The sequence below is a fragment of the Oryctolagus cuniculus genome, chromosome 5 (assembly GCF_964237555.1).
Source record: "Oryctolagus cuniculus chromosome 5, mOryCun1.1, whole genome shotgun sequence".
Taxonomy (NCBI): Eukaryota; Metazoa; Chordata; class Mammalia; order Lagomorpha; family Leporidae; genus Oryctolagus; species Oryctolagus cuniculus.
The window spans coordinates 138,410,741-138,429,267 of NC_091436.1; the positions used below are offsets into that span (position 1 = coordinate 138,410,741).

At 51.5% G+C, this 18,527-nt stretch overlaps 1 protein-coding gene and 1 pseudogene across 1 annotated transcript; both read right to left on the reverse strand.

Moving 5' to 3' along the window:
* Window positions 1-2,787: 2,787 nt before the first annotated feature.
* LOC127488386 (butyrophilin subfamily 3 member A2) lies at window positions 2,788-16,541 on the reverse strand. The gene is made up of 10 exons (XM_070074808.1): window positions 16,199-16,541; window positions 14,856-14,950; window positions 14,082-14,429; window positions 12,682-12,963; window positions 12,372-12,572; window positions 12,096-12,116; window positions 11,977-12,003; window positions 10,223-10,249; window positions 4,082-4,108; window positions 2,788-3,732 (listed from the first exon to the last, which is right to left on the reverse strand). Exons 2-10 carry the CDS (start codon window positions 14,938-14,940, stop codon window positions 3,092-3,094), a joined length of 1,659 nt encoding a protein of 552 aa, XP_069930909.1. The 5' UTR covers window positions 14,941-14,950; window positions 16,199-16,541; the 3' UTR covers window positions 2,788-3,091.
* LOC108175827 (ankyrin repeat domain-containing protein 42-like) lies at window positions 6,189-7,823 on the reverse strand (annotated as a pseudogene).
* Window positions 16,542-18,527: the final 1,986 nt, after the last annotated feature.

The window sequence follows — 18,527 nt, forward strand, 5'->3', positions numbered from 1 at the left end:
CCTCTGGTTCCTTCTCCAAATGTGCAAAACAGCAGAGGCTGGACAAGGCTGGAAATGGACGGGGGGACTCCATCCAGGTCTCTCATATGGGTGGCAGGAACCCACGTATCTCAGCCATCACTGCCTCCTCCCCGAGTGTGCATGAGCAGGAAGCCGCAATCAGGACTGGACCTAGGCCCTCCACTATGGGATGAGGGATCCAGTCAGCCTCCTGCACCAGGTGCCCTGCCCTGGTCAGAGCTCTGTGTCTGGGGCAGTGAGCACATCTCTGTGTTGGACGATTTTGAGTCCTCAATGTTAGGAAATTGGTGCAATCTACACCCTGACACCATCCTAGGCTCTCACCCCCACCATCATTGCTGGAAGCCAGGTGGCCACATGGCCCAACCACCACTGTCAAGCTTCACCCCCATCCTAATGGGATTTGCTGCTCCTGCTTCCCTGCCCACCCTCTGGCAAAGTTTTAAAAGGACCTGTTCCTGAGCACGTGGCTCTCTCCTCTCTCTTGCTCCCTTCTCACTCTCTCACTCTCTTGCTCTCCCTCTGCTCTCTGCTCTCCGCTCTCCCTTCTCCTCTTTCAGCTCTCTCCTCTCTCTCTCTCTCCCTCTCCCTCTCTCCTTTTCTCTGTTACACTCTCTTTCTCCTTCCTTGCCCCTTCCCTCTGGCCTGCTGAGTTTTCCCCAATAAACCCTTTCCCTTGCTCCGGTGTTTGGTGTGTTTTGTGATGACCTTACACTGGTGCCGTGACTCGGATCACCACAAAACACACCAAACACCGGAGTAACAGAAAGGAAAACCCAGCAGGCCGGAGGGAAGAGGCGAGGAGGGAAAAAGAGAGTGTAAGAGAGAGAGGAGACGAGAGAGAGCAGAGAGAAGAGAGGAGAGTGAGCAAGAGAGGGCAAGTAAGGAGAGAGGAGAGAGTGAGCGAGAGAGGGAGAGCAAGAGAGAGGAGAGAGCCACGTGCTCAGGAACAGGTCCTTTTAAAACTTTGCCAGAGGGTGGGCAGGGAAGCAGGAACAGCGAATCCCATTAGGATGTGGGTGGAGCTTGACACTGGTGGTTGGGCCATGTGGCCACCTGGCTTCCAGCAATCAAAGTGGGGGCTAGAGCCTAGGATGGCGTCAGGGTGTAGATGGCGCCATAGATAAGACTGCGCCATTTTCCTGACACTCAATGCTCCTACTGCTTTTTGTTTGCTACGGTTTTCCCCTCCCTGTGACAGTTGGACTTGGCAGCACTGAGGGACAATGCACTGATTAACCAGAACCATGCGCATGGCCACAGGGGTCTGCAGTTGGACTTGCATCTGAACATTCTCTCCTTCACTGTCATCTCACTCAGGGACTTACTGCTTACCCTGCCAGCAGCTCTCTTGTTTCCAAGCTACAGTGCTGACCCAAGAGGGGGATCCAGGTCCTCATCCTTAGACTTCCTGATATAACCCAGCACAATTTATTCACTGGTAATAGACATTTACTGAGGCATGGAAAAGCACGTGTGTTTCCTCCACTCCAGAAAGGGAAATAGACAAAGTGGACCACAATCTTCCTTTACATTATGATTCCATCAGTCATTCGTGTCCATGGAAATTTTTGGATGGCAAACTATTGTCATCACTTGGGGCAAATCCTCCCAGGACACAGCTGGAACCACCATCCTCTCCATCACTTTGCTCAGATTTAAGCTGCACAATTCAACTCACCTTTTTTTGGGCACAGTAACTCAGACCTCAGTCCCATCACATCAAAAGACACTATTGGTTGAACTCCGTAATTAACACACAATTATTCTTAAGTGTTTAAATTTAACTGAAAAGTGATCTCTGTTAAATATAAGAGTGGGAATAAGAGAGGAAGAGGTATAATTTGGGACATGCTCAGTATGACTCACCCCAAATGATAGAGTTAGAAATGTGCCTGGGGATTCCAATTCAATCTCATCAAGGTGGCATGTACCAATGCCATCTCACTAGTCCAAGTGATCAATTTCAGTTCACAATTGATCATAATGATAGGTCTAAAAGTCAAAGGGATCACATAAACAAGACTAGCGTCTGCTAATACTAACTGATAGAATTCAAAAGGAGTGGACGATCCAACATGGGAAGTGGGATACACAGCAGACTCATAGAATGGCGGATGTCCTAAACAGTACTCTGGCCTCAGAATCAGCCCGTAAGGCATGCGGATCTGGCCGAAGAGCCCATGAGAGTATTTTAGGCATGGAAAGCTAAGACACTCAGGCAAAGAAAAGAAAAAAAAAAAAACAAAACTAAATGAAAGATCTCTGTGAGTGAGATCTCAGTTGAAAGAATGGGCCATCAAAGAAAGAGGTACCTTTCTCTGAAGGGAGGAGAGAACTTCCACTTTGACTATGACCTTGTCTAAATAAGATCAGAGTCGGTGAACTCAAAAGGCTTCCATAGCCTTGGCAACTCATGACAACAGCCTAGGGTGATTACTGACACCATAAACAAGAGTGTCAATTTGTTAAGTCAACAACAGGAGTCACTGTGCACTTACTCCTCATGTAGGATCTCTGTCCTTAATGTGTGGTTCAATGTAGATGAATTCTATAACTAGTACTCAAACAGTATTTTACACTTTATGTTCTGTGTGGGTGCAAACTGTTGAAATCTTTACTTAATATATACTAAATTGATCTTCTGTATATAAAGATAATTGAAAATGAAACGATGAGAATGGAATGGGAGAGGGAGCGGGAGATGGGAGGGTTGTGCTTGGGAGATAAGTTATGGGGGGCAAAAAGCCACTGTAATCCATAAGCTGTACTTTGGAAATTTATATTTATTAAATAAAGGTTAAAAAAAGAGAATTTAAAACCCAGGAAAGACTTTTAATACCAATAACAATAATCTCATAGTAATTTTCAGTCTATCCTAAACCAGTTCAAACAACATCAACTTTCATCTTCTGTCTTTGATCACGGTGCATGAATGAACAATTCTGATAACCACAGGGGGAGACATTTCTGGCCATCCAGGACTTGGCCCAGAGGCTTTGTCCCAGGAGCCTGCAGCCCCAGCAAGAGTCTCACTGAGGAGTCAGGGCAGTGAGGGCCCCTGTGGGGCTCAGGGCAGCAATGGAGACTCAGCCCCTGGGGGAGCTCCATCCACTCCAGAGCCTGAGCTGAGCCCCTCCCCTGGGGGCCTCCCAGCCTCCTCCAAAGAAGGAGACTTGCTAAGGGGCACAGGGAGCCCCTCAGACCCCCTCTCTGTGGGGCAGATGTTCAAGGACACGTTTCTCCGAAGCATGAAGTATGGAAAGAGGGCTCCAGGGAAAGAAGCTTTGGGGAATGAGAAAATGTGGGAGCCATCAGTCATGTTGTAGAAGGAGACGTCCCCCTCACTGTAGTCCAGGAATATCCCCACCCTGCAGGGATGCTGCCTAAGGGATAGAGCCTTTCTAGGCTTAGTCCAGGCAAAGTAGCTACCATGATACCACCCCACAACCCAAAACCCTTTATCTGGGGACTCTGTATAAGTGCCTGTCCTTTGCACATGCTCCCTACAGACTCCTACAGCCCACTTACTGAAGGCCCCACACCTGATCTCCACGTCCCAGTAACATCTTCCTGACGTGATGCCCTCAAGTCCCAACACGCTGCAGGTGTGATACCAGCCTAGACCACTGTACATCCAGGTCACACTCTTCTTTTCCGGAGATATGAGAAGGTTGACATGGGCAGAGCCTGGATGCAGAGTGACAGTCCCTGCAGAGAGAGTTTGCAATAATCCAGGGCCACTTCTGGACCCTGAGGAAGGATACATAACCATCCTCAGACCCACCCAACTGAATTAGGGATGGGCAAGACCCCAGAGATAAGGGCCCTGGGATGCAAGCCTGTGGCCTCCAGGCAGGAGGAGAAACCAGGAGACCTCTCTGAGATCACATAGTCACAGAGACCTTGACAACCAGCCTGGGTTTGCTCCTGTCACCTCAGCCCCCACCCCACCACCACTGATGGTGCCAGCATCTGCACCAGCACAGAGAACTGAAGCAGAGACCAGAGCCATGGGGGCCACAGGAGGAGCACCCAGAAAGAACACGAAGTCACTCACAGGCCTGGAACCGTTCCTTCCGCCAATCTACAAGAGAACACACATTACGTATCAGGGGTCTGCACAGACTGCACAGGTCAGCCCAGCACCTGCTCTTCTGAAACAGCGATGGGGGAAATGTGTGGGAGACATCCAGCTGATGGACTGTGTCTCACACATACACACACACGGCAGTCTCCCCAAGCCATAAAGCTCAACACCAGAGACTGAGAGGCTGGCCACTGACCAAACAGAAAAGGCATCTCCCAGATTTCACTCTCAAATTATGCTTCTCAGGTTCCTAGACACACATCATCATGGAAGCTAGGTTTTCTTAAGAATATATAGGGGTGGCCGGCTGTGTGGCACAGCAGGTTAAAGCCATGCTTGCAGCCCTGGCATCCCATATGGGCGCTGGTTTGATTCCCAGCTGCTCTACATCCAATCCAGCTCTACTCTATGACCTGGAAAAGCAGTAGAAAATGGCCCAAGTCCTTGGGCCTCTGAGTTCATGTGAGAGACTTAGAAGAAGCTCCTGGCTCCTAGCTTAAAGTCAGCTCAGCTGTACCTATTGCAGTCATTTGGGAAGTGAACCAGCGGATAGAAGATCTCTCTCTCTCTCTCTTTCTCTCTGTAACTCTGAAACTCTGACTTTCAAATAAAATAAAATAAATCTTTAAAAGAAGAATAAATTTGGAGATCAAAATTTCCAGCCCCTCCATTTACATCAGAAGCACTGACTGAGCCGAACTTGCATGCTTCCTGTAACCTAGGTGGAGAGAGGCGGTTACTACTGGATGAAATGAAGTTGGAGGATGATTCTAGAGATATCAGTGTGCTAATTCCTAGAACCTGTGACTCCGTCACCTAACAGGAAAGGGAGCTTTGCAGATAGGAGAAACGTTAAGGACCTTGAAGGTAGTAGAGTTCACTGGATGATCCAGGTGAGCCCAATCTAATTATGTGAACCTTGAAAGCACAGAACCTGCCAACCTGTGTGTGCCAGAGAAACTTATATGAGGAGCCGACCAGAGTCCAAAAGATGCCTACATCTGGCTTCAAGACAGAGGAATGGGCCATGAACTTAGGTGTACAAGTGGGTTCCGATGCTGGAGATTCAAGTACTGGCAGAGGGGATGCAGACTTGCATGGGTTTTAGCCCAGTGAGACCTGTCTCCACCTTCTGACCCTCAGAGCTGTAAGACAGTCAGCGTTCGGTGGAAGTCACCAAGGCTGAGGTCTTCTTATGTCAACAGATACCTGCTGTGATCACGGGTGCTCAGGAGCTACGCCCAGCATGGAGGAGGGGAACTGGCAGGAGAAGGTGTCTGGAGAGAGCATGAGGACTCCTGTCACCTGCACAGGGAAAATCATGACCCAGAAATTCCCACACACTGTGGTGGGACATGGAGGGACTCAGAGGGGCCCAGAGAACCAGTGGGCAAGGGAAGGTCTAGGGTAGGAGGAACAGCCACATAGTGCATCAATTTTCCATTCAAAACCACGTCACCCAGACCATGATCTCTACTGTCATGGAGCACAGCCGCCAACACTGCCCCAAGACAGGACAGGAACTGCCCCTGCCCTTCCTCAGCTGACAACACAGGTGCTCAAGGACCAGCTGAGCCCCACCTCCCCAGCATGAGCAACTGGGAGGACTCAAAGGAGAGCACCTTAAGCCTCTCCCCAACCTCCCCAAGGCCTCTGCATCTCCTCCATCTGCTTGCTCATCCCTGCGGAGGAGAGAGGCAGGTGCTGACCAAAGCAAAGGCTCCATCCACAGTCAGAGTCTGAGGAGTCCTCGGTGAGAGAGCTTTACCTGCCTGGCACAGGGAAGGCAGCACGGGAGCAGTGGACACAGGCACAGGATTAGAAGGTTGACAGTAATAAGTAAAATGCACTTCTCCTGTGGTGATAAATTTTTTCCACCATCTGTGGGGAGCAACCCGGACTAGACTAAGTTACTGGAATTAAGACTTATTCTATGCATCTGCTCTCCCACAATATGGCGCTGGGAGAGGAGGAAACAGCTTCTACGCAGCTGCCTCCAGTTCAACCAATAAACTGTAGGAGCTGCTCCTGATTGGAGGAGAGCAGCGTACTCAGTGTGTGGGTAGCAGAGTTGGGATTGGTGGAAGAGGACTATAAAGGAGGAGAGAGACAACATGCACTAGGAACATCTAAGGGGAACATCTGAAGGAACACCTGTGCAGCCCCCGAGAGAGCCGGCCGGCGGTGTGCCGCTCCCCTGCGGAAGTGGGGAAAGTGGCCAGGGGGAACTGCCCTTCCACGGAGGTGGAAGGGACGGTAGCCAACCCGGGAAGAACCAGCAGCAAACCCGGGGAGGGCCGAGCAGACAAAAGAACAGTGCAGGGTCCTGTGTCGTTCCTCCACGAAGAGGGGGAGCGACACCATCCACACCTGCACAGGTGCATTCATAGAGATTGGCATTGCTACCTGGGTTGATTTGCTTGATAGGAAACAAAATTACATAAAATGGTGGGGCTGGTCCATGTGACCTCTGGAAGAGAGTGAACACTTCATTTCCTTGTTTTTCAATAAGACATTAGTTGTCAACTAAACTGCTTTAACGTTTCTTCTGTTATTTGTCCAATGTGTTTACGGTTACTCAGAGCAATTTCCAGAAGGTGCTCAATTCTACGATTTTCTTATAATCTCTCATCATGACATCTGTTTTATACTACTCCCTGAGACATCAGTCATCCTTGGCATCAGTGCTTCCCTCAACATCGTGTCTTATAAAAATCTCATATCAAAAAAAATCTCATATCAATCTCATTCACGTCCTCCATATGGTACTTCTGTAGCCCCTTTAACAGCTTCACTGCTGCCAGATGGGCAAACCTCATGACCTCATCACTGGGTCCCCTGCTTTGTGGTGATGTCACTGTCTGCTCCTCTGTAATGAACCACTGCAGACTCTGTGTGACCATGTGCAGCAGCTTTAAGCTCAGCAGTTGATCCACCATCATCACACTCACTCACATGGATTACTCCAACCTCTGCAGATTTCTCAGCATTTCCACATCACCCTTAAGGGCAGCCACAGGACCTGGAAATGCTAAGGTTTCCTGACCTTCCACATCATTTCCTTCATACTCAGTCCCCTGGATAAACTGTAAATGTTCTGCTTAAAGAACCTCTGTGCCAGGTCTGCTACATTTTCTCCATTATTGTTGACAGTTTTAAAATTTATGTTCCTCCTCTCGTTCTACTGAGTAGGAATTTGAAACAGTGAAGGTGGCCTTCCAGGGCTGCTAATGAACTGGAAGGTTTCCATTGTGGCCCCCAGAGTCTATGCTACATCCCCACTTAACAAGAAGCTGCAAGCAGCCAAGTCCCCATGAAAAGTGGCCTCATGTACAGGTCTCTGTTCTCTCCTCAGTCACCCTGGGATCCTGGTCACCTTTGCTTAGGAGCTTGAGAACCTTCCCAAAATCTGAGCTGACACGAAGAACCCAATGCCTGTGAATTTCTTGGCACTGCCAAACTTTGGAGAGGAGAATAGTAGGGAAGGAGATTTGTCTGATTTATTTAGAACAAGTAAATTACTTTGCCAGTCATATAAGAGATTTTAAGTGTTGGGACGAGATAGCCAGCCTACCAAATGCTATCCCATCTTTAAGAGTATATATTGTCAGTAATGAACAGGAGTCCCTCACACTCCACTTTGGAGAATTATTTGTGAAGTGAGAGCATCCATGAGTTGCAGTGTGAGGTGAAGGACTGCATCCACGGTCATCTTGAGCTGCTGGGTTTGCTCCATTGATCATAAGAGCCTACACACAAGCATCCTGAACTCTGGCTGCAGCTGTGTGGGCTGCCGGCCAACCTCTTACAGTTCCTTTTGTGATATCGGCTCCACTCCAGAGTTAGCTCAGCTCTGGACTCTAACTTCCTTCCATTGTAGACTGAGGAGGGAGCACTAATGGCTGAAGGATTGAAGGAATGAACCAGGGGATGAAAGGACTTGCTCTCTCTCTCTCTCAAATTTTAATATGCTTTAATTTAGATTTTTCCTGAAATTTATCCACAAGGTATCAGGAATCAATTCTGTCTCACACACCCAAGCCCTGTAAACCCTCCACACACTTCTACATTCCAACACCAGGGCTGGGCCTTCAGCCACTACAGTCACTCTGAGTCACCTGCACAGCACTCACTCTCTCCCTCACCTCCTCTTCTCTTCCCCACACGTTCTTTTCTCACACGGTATGCTTGCCGTCCTTTTTCTAGGTAGCAATTTCTAGTTTTCTATGTTTCTCCTTTTCCAGTCTTTATATATCACCTCTAAAGAATCAAACAGGGGCCTGAGCTGTTAACGAGTACAGTGAATACAGCATTCTTCTGAGGTGTGAGAAAATGGTAATGAACAATCACATATTACATTTTTTGTTCTTGTAAACACACACACACACGTACACACACACCCCTACTCAGGGGCAAGGATTCGGTCTTCCAGCAAAGGCAGGCGCTAAGACATATGCACTTGATGTCAGAGTGCCTGGGTTCGAATCACAGCTCCAGCTCCTAATTCCATCTTCTGGCCAAAGCACATCCTTGGAAGCAGTAAGTGATGCATCAGTTTGGGTTCCTGCCAATCACGTGGGAGAACAAGATTGGTTTCCAGCTCCTGACATTGCCTCCAGCACAGTTCAAAACTTCCCAGGCCATTGCAGATATCTGGGGAATGGAACAGCCAATGAGAGTTTCTTTCTCTCTCCCCTCTTTCTCTCTTTTCCTCTCTCCTTCTCTCCCTCTCTCCCTTACTACCTCTCTCACTCTTACTCAAAAAAACATATTTTTTAAAAACATGGCAAGTATTTTGCTTAGTGATTAAAACACTCGCACCCACACTGAAGAATCTGGGTCAATCCCCAGCTCAGGCTACAGACTCCAGCCTCTGGCCAATGGAGACCCTAATGCAGCACTGAGGGGCTGAGTTGCTGACATGCATGTGGGAACCTGGACTGAGATCTCAGCTTCTGGCTTTGGCCTTGCCTAGCCATGGCTGTTGCTAGCAGCTAGGGAGCAAAATAGGAGACTGAATATCTCTTGCTCTTGCTCTCACTCTCTGCATGAGAAATACATTTTGTAAAAGAATTCTTTTTTTTTTTTATCTGAAAAGCAGAATTACAAATAAAGAGAGAGAGAAACACACACACACACACACACACACACACACACGGCAAGGGTGGGGGGATCGTTCATCCTCTGGTTCACCTCCATAATGGCCACAATGGCCAGAACTGGGCTGATTCAATGCCAGGAGCCAAGATCTTATCTGGTCTTCCACATGGGTGAAGAGGCCTAACTCCTTTGGGCCCCTTTCCCAGGTACATCTGCCAGGAGCTGGATCAGAAATGGAGTAGTTGGGACTCGAACCTGTGTCCACAGGGGATTTTGGCACTGTAGATGGTGGCTTAACTTTATACACCACAGCAACATCCCAAGTCAAATAAATTTAAAGTTTTCTATTCTTGCTCAGAGTACACAAATGTTGCACACAATTTCAGATATATCAGAGAACCCAACCCAGGAATTTCTCCATAAGCATGCCAGATGATCGTTCTCTAATTTAGAACATTTACTCAGAGTAACTAATTCCTCAGCAACCACCAGTAGTTAGAGGAAGAAACCCAGGCTGGACAGTGGTCAGAGCACAAAGAAGCAAGAAGACCACATTCCAGGGCCAGGAGGACCAAAGTGGGCCTTAAAGGGAGGAATTTGGGGGTAAGAAGGACATAGATCTCATTCCCCTCTTAGTAAACTCTGGGTCCTGAGCAGCATAATTCCCAGAGTATTCAGGAGACCGGAACTTCCTGAACTACACAGTTGTTGTCCTGCTGCAGGCTTTCCTCACACCTGACTCTCTGTGGTCACCCCGCCAATGACAAGGGTCAGTTGAACAAAAGGATTAAGAAGGTGTCGTTAACCCTAACCATGATATACAGAGGACAAAGGTCCCAGAATGGAAGCAGAGCTGTGGTCCCATGGAGCAGCACCTGCAGTTTTCCTTGGAGGCTACAACACTGACAAGGAGAGCAGGAAGCCCAGCCCATCCTGAGTTGAGTCCACAGGTAGAGCAGGGGCAGGGCAGAGGCAGGGCAGGGAGGCAGAGGAACTATCAGCGTCACTTACCAGCATACAGCTGCGCCTTCCTCCAGGCTGAAAGGAAACACACCCTGGTGAGACCACAGCCACACCACCTGCTCAGCCCTCCCTGCCCTCTGTGCTGAAGGTCAGACTCTGCAGGAGGAGAGAGGCTGCACAGGAGGGGCCTCCTGCAGGTGCAGACAGCAGAGGATTGTGGGAAACTCCCTGACCACAGATCAGGAAGCCTGCAGGACAGCTGAGTTGCACCCTGCCCCACTGCTGGGTGACTTTTGGGTGTCAGCTCTCTGCCCTGTGCTTCAAAACCCACAAAGACTCCCGTGTTCCTGGCTCCTAGTTGCTGTTGGTCAGGACCGAAAACTATCTGTGTGAAAATAGTGTGAGAAAAGGAATTTACTCCATGTTGATAGTAGTTAATTAATGTATAGCATTTCCTGGCAGGGAAACTAAAGGAGGAAGAAGAAATAACATGGATATAAGGCCAACTCCAGAGTCTAAGGGGCCAAACATTCCCTGAAAAAAATGTTTGTTAAAAAAAGATATACTTATTAATTTCAAAGGAAGAATTACAGAGAGGGAGAGGGAGAGAAAGAGAGAATCCTCCATCCATTGGTTTTCTCCCCAAATGGCCTCTACAGCCAGGGCTGGACCAGGGCAAAGCAAAAACCAGGAGCATATTCCTGGTTTTTCATGTGGGTGCAGGAGCCCAAGTACTTAGGCCATCTCCACTGCTTTCCTAGGAACATTAAAAGGAGCTGGAAGAAGTGGAGCAGCCAGGACACAAATCGGCCCTCATCTGGGATGCCTGAATTGCAGACAGATGTTTAACAGCTATACCACAGCAACTCTAGAATACAATACTCTAGAGAGAAGCATTCCTACTCTGAGAAGCACTCAGCTCATCCCATCACATCTCCACACCTGGTGAGCAGCCCTGTCCTCTGACATTCATTTTTTTTTTTTTTTTTTTTTTTGACAGGCAGAGTGGACAGTGAGAGAGAGAGACAGAGAGAAAGGTCTTCCTTTGCCGTTGGTTCACTCTCCAATGGCCGCCGCGGCCGGCGCGCTGCGGCCGGCGCACCGCGCTGATCCGATGGCAGGAGCCAGGAGCCAGGTGCTTTTCCTGGTCTCCCATGGGGTGCAGGGCCCAAGCACCTGGGCCATCCTCCACTGCACTCCCTGGCCACAGCAGAGGGCTGGCCTGGAAGAGGGGCAACCGGGACAGAATCCGGCGCCCCGACCGGGACTAGAACCCGGTGTGCCGGCGCCGCTAGGCGGAGGATTAGCCTAGTGAGCCGCGGCGCCAGCTTGACATTCATTTTACACAAGCACCTTTGAGGAGCAGGATAGGAATGATGCCACCTGGGTGGTGCTTTGAAGGGAGAGAGGGGGCAGAAATCACACCCCCAAACTCAATGACCTCATGTGCTTCTCTCCCTCTTGTCTTGAACTCTCACAGCTTCTGGCATATGCCTTTGGTACAGTCAAGGGCTAAAGCTTTGGAGGATAAACACTAACAATTCTCATATAGGGCAGAGGCCTGGACAGGAGAGAAACCCAGGACGCGGGCAGACTCCATGCCCATCATTGCACACATGTCTTGAAGCACAGACTGCAAACAGTCACCCAGATGTGAGAGAGCCCAGGGAGCAGGGTTCTGCCACCACCACTGCCACTGCTGCACCCAATGAGGGTCCACATGTCTGTGCTGGACAGAGACAAGGAGGGGAAAGCTGGGCACAGGTGGGACAGGACAAGGGGACATCTGAAGAGTCACTCACCAGCCAGGTAAGCTGCCTTCCTCTGACCTGCAAAGCAGCACACAGGGAACAGGTGAGCTGAGACCCAGAGCTTCCCCCACAAAGGGACAGGGGGAGTTCAGGAGGGGAGCAGAGCTTACCGAGTTCTGCCTGGAGCTCATCTGAAAGAGAGAGAAGCATCATGAACTCCCATTCATAAGAAAAGGAGAGACTGTGTGCCTGGAGAACCCACAGGAAAGACCTCATCTGTATCCTAGAGAAGTTCTTACTCCAGACCCACGCACAGCTCCAGCCTCCAGCTGTCCTGTCTGGGTCTCCACAGCCACCTGCTCTGGAGAGCAGAACCCACAGACTCATCTCCCAGCATCCTTCCTCTCAGCACCAGCTGCCCCCCTGCCTGGCCCCTGGCCTCCTACCTCTGGCCTTCAGGGCCTCCTCCTTTGCCCGCTGGTCCTCCTCCTTATCCCAGTGCAGCTTCTCCTGTTTCTGCCTCTCCTGCAGCTTTGCAGAGTGCTCTCTCATGGTGAAGCAGCCAGCCCCAAAGAGCAGGAGCCCCAGCACCGTCAGGATCCCTGCAAAAGCTGCCTTCCAGGGAGAGGCCTGTGGGAAGAAGGGCTCTGGGGCCCAGGTAGAGACCAGTCAGGGGAGCACCCAGGCGCACCCAGCACACTCAGAGATGCCGGCACCACCTCCCAAGCCCTTCCAGGAATGAGAAGCAGCACCGACCTGGGATGGACACGGCCATCGCCTTCTCCTGGCCCAGGATGGGATTGAGGACAGAGCAGCTCACACTCCCTGCAGAGCTGTCTCTCACCACCAGAGCCGCCTCCACGCTGAACAGCCCTGCTGCGTCCTGGGCATGGGCCTCAGAGAACTCCAGGAACTTCTTCCCGCTGAGGTCTGTCCACTGCACCTGGGGCTTCGGGAACCAGCCCGAGGCCTTGCACACCACGCGGACCCCGTCCTGCTCCAGCCCTTCAATGTGCACTTGAGGGGCAGAGCCCAGGCCTGCAAGAGGGGAGCTGTGGAGACCCTGGAGACCACTTGGCCCAGGGCCTCAGCAGGGTCTGGGTGTGGCACAGCAACAGGGGAGTCACTGTGTTCCATTCTGGAGATTCCATGGGAGGGCGTGGCCTGAAGGAGGGGAAAGAGCCCTGGGACCCATGGGGGAACAGAGTAGGGGGCTTTTTCCTCAACTCTGCAGATGGGAAGACTGAGGCCCAGAGAAACCAGGAGCAGGAACCTGACCCCAGGACTCCATCCTGAACCTCTAATCCCCTCACCCCACTCACTCCTGAGGCACCTGCTAGGATTCCCACTGCCTCTCTCTGTAAATCATTTCCAAATTTATAGCAATGAATAATCCTGTCTCCTCACCCCCTTCTCTTATGCCCCTCCAACTCTGTCAGGTTTTCTTACCTACACTAGAAAATCAGACTTTCAGAACTTAATACATATTATTAAAATAACTCCTATACTTTGCCCATCTTTATATGGAGTGAGCCCTCTATCACTCATCATGTGGTTCCCTCACATTGACTCTCTGAGGTTGGTCATGTGCCCCGACTTCCACAATGAGAGAGTGGCTTAGCCTAACTGAAGCAGAGGCTTGGAGAGCACTTGTGCCATTGGTGCTTTTGTTGGCGTTCAGATGGTGAACCATCAGATAGAAGGTCTCTATCTCTATCATTCTCTGTTGCTCATTTGAATAAGTAAAACTAAATAAAAATCTTTTTAAAATGGAATTCATGTTACATCTGATTGACTAAGTAAAAAAACAATGAGATTCTTTGTACAGTCCCTTAATGGACTGCCTGTGATGTGTCTCATGTTCTGGTTTGGTGCTTATTCGGCCATGAAACACTTGTGTTTCCCTACCATGTTTGCAAAGATGAATTCTGGGAGAAAACTTTGGTTTTGGTTTTACTTCCATGCCCACACCAAAGATGTGTGAGTAAACCCGAGTGACACACTAGGGGCTCCATGCACAAGATTTATATCGAGAACATCAATGAGTGACTGAGCTGTCCTCCCTTACATATGAAATGAGATGTTTTTTACATGAGTTTCCTCCCAAGTCCAGCACTCCCAAGGTCCAGATCTAGAATACAGATCAGGTCACCCACCTGCCACCTGCAGTTCTAAAGTGGCCTCTTCATAGTAGCTTCTGGTTTTGAAGAAGCAGACGTACATCCCATTGTCTGAAGCCTGGACATTCTGGATGCGCACAGCAGCCTGCCCCTGGGTGAGGAGCTCCCTCAGCAGCGAGGTCCGCCCTGCGTACTGGGGCATCAGCTCCCTATTCTGCTCCTGGTGGTTCCGATAGATGAACACTGGTTCTGAGAACTTGGTACGGAACCACCGCAGCTCCATGTCCTCTGCATTCATGGCTGGGACCAGGGAGCAGGGAAGAATGGCGTCACCACCCAACTCTGCCACGATGGGTTCTGAGGGGCCGATCACCTGGAACTCATCTGCAGACACAGAATAAACTGAGAACTGAGACACAGGCAGGAGCAGAGACACACACATCTGTTGTGGTCATGGTCATGGTCATGGTCATAGAACGCACAGTTGACATTCTGTTAATATTAGGGGAACAAATAAGTAAACAAATGAATGCTCAGACCTCCAAAAATGAGGGGAGAGGTTTTCAAATTATTGACACTTGATATTAAACCACCCCCCAAAATCCTTAGACAATGGTCAAGATCCCTATCACTCACTGGGTCACCTAGTGATGCATCCTAACTTCTTAACGACAACCAGTGGTTGGGGCAGCACCACCACCTTTCCTTTCTAGATCCTGGGGCCCTGCAAACCTTACCCTGTCCTGACTGAGTGTAGAGGCTCCTCTCACCCCTGGAAGAAGACCCAGAATGAGTCAGGGACACACTCACCTGCAGAGCCCCACGTGGGCAGCTGGGCGAGGAGAAGCAGGGAGGGGAGACTGCAGAGCAGAGAGGGGCGGCAGCCGTGCTCCATGTCCTCAGAGCTGGGGAGAGAGGCGGAGAGGAGGAAGTCTGGGCCAGCAGGCGGCAGGCAGGAGACAGGGCCGCAGCAGAGCACCAGCCCCTCTTTCAGGAACCAGTGCCAGGGCCGCCCTGTCAGCCCTAACAGAAGCAAAACTTTCCATACAAGCCTCAGCCCACAACAAGGGGTCCCCACAGGATCCTGACAGCCACAGAGAGCTGGGCCTTGACTCTACCCAGCCCTTCAGGGAAGAGTATGGTGAATGAGAACTCTTAGGGCAGCCTGAGGGAGAAACAGCCCCTTCTCTTCCCATCCCAACTGAGTTCCTCTGCCTAGATAATCAGGTCTTTTCCTTCTCAGCCCCAGGGGCCCCATGAAGGAAACAATGCTAATGTTCACAGTGTGCACAGGAAACACCCCCACCAGGACAGAGACCCTGATTCAGGCCGCTCACCCTGAAGGACACACCACCTCCTACTTGCCTGCAGCTCTTTAACCTCCAGAAGTGGCCTGGGTGTCCCTGAGAAGCGTCAGAGACAGACCCCTCCTCACCGAGCCTGTGCGGCTGTTCCAGGGGCCCAGCACCTGTGGCATCTGTGGCTGTGACACTCACCTAAATTTGAGCCCCACCCCCAGCCTCATACTCCAGGGGCCCAGGTCCTTGCCCTGGGTTCAGCAGGTGCCTGCGTCCAGTTCCTGCTGACAGGTGAATCCTCACACTCTCCACATTAAGATTTCTGCACTAAGATTTAAAGGCCCCAGTGGGATGCATTGCCGCAGAGAAAATGGTCCCTGATCAGAGGAAATTATCTCCACACCCCGGATTGTGGGCAGGAAGAGGAGGCAGCCATTTCTCCTGGGAAGAACAGGCTCAGGGCCCCCCACCCCGGGGTGCTCCCTGCAGGCTCAGCCACTCTGGGTCACAGCTGAAGGCAGAGCCCTGGAGTTTCTGGGCCTCAGTTCCCTCATCTGCAAATGTGAGTAACAGCATCTTCCCCCAAGATTGCAGCGAGAAGTACCTGACTCTGTGTCAGCACAGTCACTAATGCAGTCAGAGCAGGGCCTGGCCTAGTGCACATTTGAGAAATAGCAATCAAAGAAATGAACACAGGCTCAGTGCTCCCTAACCTCGTCCTGGTTCTTCCTGCATTGAGACTTCCCCAGCTGCCCCCCTCCACTGCCCTGAGCCCCACCACACTCTCAGCTCCTCCCTCCTCCCTGCTCCCTGCTTCCCTCTTCCTCACCCACAGGGGTTTCACAGCCAGCTCACCTGCTCCCCTGTGCTTCTGGCTGTGACTTCCTCCAACGTCTCTAAATTCAGCAGCTCCAGAAGCTTCAGAGATCCAGAGACCCCAGCAATTGGGAAATCCCCTTCCCAGGTTTGCACCTGCCCCGAGCTTCCCTCAAAGCCACAACCCCTGCTTCTGGGTCCATGCTGGGGGCCCAGAATCCAAATCCAAAGGAGGCAGTGGGCTCCCAGGAGACCAGAGGAGCAGCAGAGCTGGCACAGGTGCAGCAGCCACTGCAGAGGCCCTGGCCCTGGGGCCCACCAGGACCTCCCAGCCAGAAGAGCCAGCCCCTCTGTCTCCCTCCACCATCTACAGAGAAAGCTTGCACAAGCAGCCTGGGCAGGGAGTGCCCTGCCCTGTGGACCTCGCTCCCTGTTGTCAGCATGAGCACAGCCCAGGAGACAGCACCACAGCTGCCCTGGGAGTGGCTGCAGCACAGCCTGCTTAGAGCTCACAGTGCCTCAGCCCCTCCCCCTCAGCCACCACCTGCCCAGCCCAGCACCAAGACTTCCCAAGGCTGAGAGACCCTAGGGAACTTGCAGGAAATCTCAGAAGAAACTGAATTTCAGTCCATGACTATTTAGTGTCAGGATCTGAGCTACACACAAGAGATTGCTGCAGTTCCTGTCACAGCTGGGAGCAGATGCAGTAGGACAACAGTCCTGCACCTCCTGACACCCAGGAACTTCCTAGGGGAGGGAGGGGCTCGAGCTGCAGGGAGACCCTGCACCCCATTCCCCACCCCTGCACACACACAACACAGCCACACACTCACACACACACACACACATACAGAGTGGCATTTTTGTTTCAACTTTAAACATTTTCCTTGTAGGGGCCGGCGCTGTGGCACAGCAGGTTAATCCTCCCTCTGCAGTGCAGGCATCCCATATGGGCAGTGGTTTGAGTCCTGGCTGCTTGTCCTCTGATCCAGCTCTCTGCTATGGCTTGGGAAAGCAGTGGAGGATGGTCCAAATGCTTAGGTCCCTGCAACCCCACGGTAGACTCAGAGGAATTTTTGGATCCTGGCTTCGGACTGGCCCAGCTCCAGCATTTGTGGCCATTTGGGGAGTGAACCAGTGGAGGGAAGAACTTTCTTTCTGACTCTCCTTCTCATTCTCTGAAACGCTGCCTCTCAAATAAATAAAATCTTAAAGTTTTCTTTGCCATCTGTAACCAGCATCACCTGGCTGGTGGGCTGAGCTGTGACCAGGCAACCTGCTGAGCAGAGCCCTGGTGGATGCTCCTCCCTCTGGGCTGTCATTTGCCCCTCAGGGGGGAGGAGTCTGCGCCCCACCCCCAGTCCAGGCTGTCAGCACCACAACTGATGTTTACAAGCAAATGTGGCTCAGGAATACCCGGATGCTCTCAGCCCAACAAAGGACCAGGTCTGCCCAGCCCCGCCCAGAGATCAGAGGCAGAGCCCTCGCCTTTGTGTAACATGGTCCCGCCGAACTATGGAGAGCTGCTAACTTCAAACCGCTATGGACTGGGTCATGGAGCTGGAAGCCAAGGCCGCTTTGTACAGAGCGCACAGTGCAACCTGGGATCAGCGGATTCACTCCTGCTTCTCTGGTGTGCGTCATGGGGCCGGGTGCTCTCTCTCCTGCTCTTGGCCTCCTTCTGCACTTGTAGTACTCAGGCTTCTGCACACTGAGCTGACAGGGCCTGTGAGCAGATTATGTCACATAATCCACAAAACCATTCACAGGCTGCCGTGTCAGATCTTGCATTCATTTCACAGCAAAACCACCTCCCTAGAGCTGAGTCATCAGCACCTCTGTCGATCCAGGGAAGTGGGAGGGTGGAAGGTGGTCAGTGCACATGTGATGGGGCAGCTGCACAGGTCAGGGTTCTGAGCTCCCGCGGAGCCTGGAGGCAGAGGCCTCCCCTTCCTGCTGACTGCACGGCGGAGGAACAGCCTCTGGTCCCCCAGAGAAGCTCCAGAGCTGCAGGAGACGCACGTGTGCAGCCGTGAGCTCTCTGAGTAAATCTCTGGGAAGGAGGTTGGGCCCCATCCTTGGCATCAGCAGAACAGATCCTGAAATTTCCCTGCAGGCAGCCCTGAGCTTTCTCATTCAGGCACTACAGGGGTCCTGAGGTCAGCCAGGGACAGGCCTCCTGCTGCCAGGGGACCCTGGAGCCTGGCTGTCACTGGTGGAGGGGTCTGCCCTGGTCACCTCCTGGGAGAGCAGCACCCACAGGGCAGTCTCAGGACCACTGTCCTAGAGCCCCAGGACCCCAATCTGTCCCCTCCAGCAGCCCCATGCAGACACTGACACAAAGAGTGGTCACCCAGTGAGGAGTCTC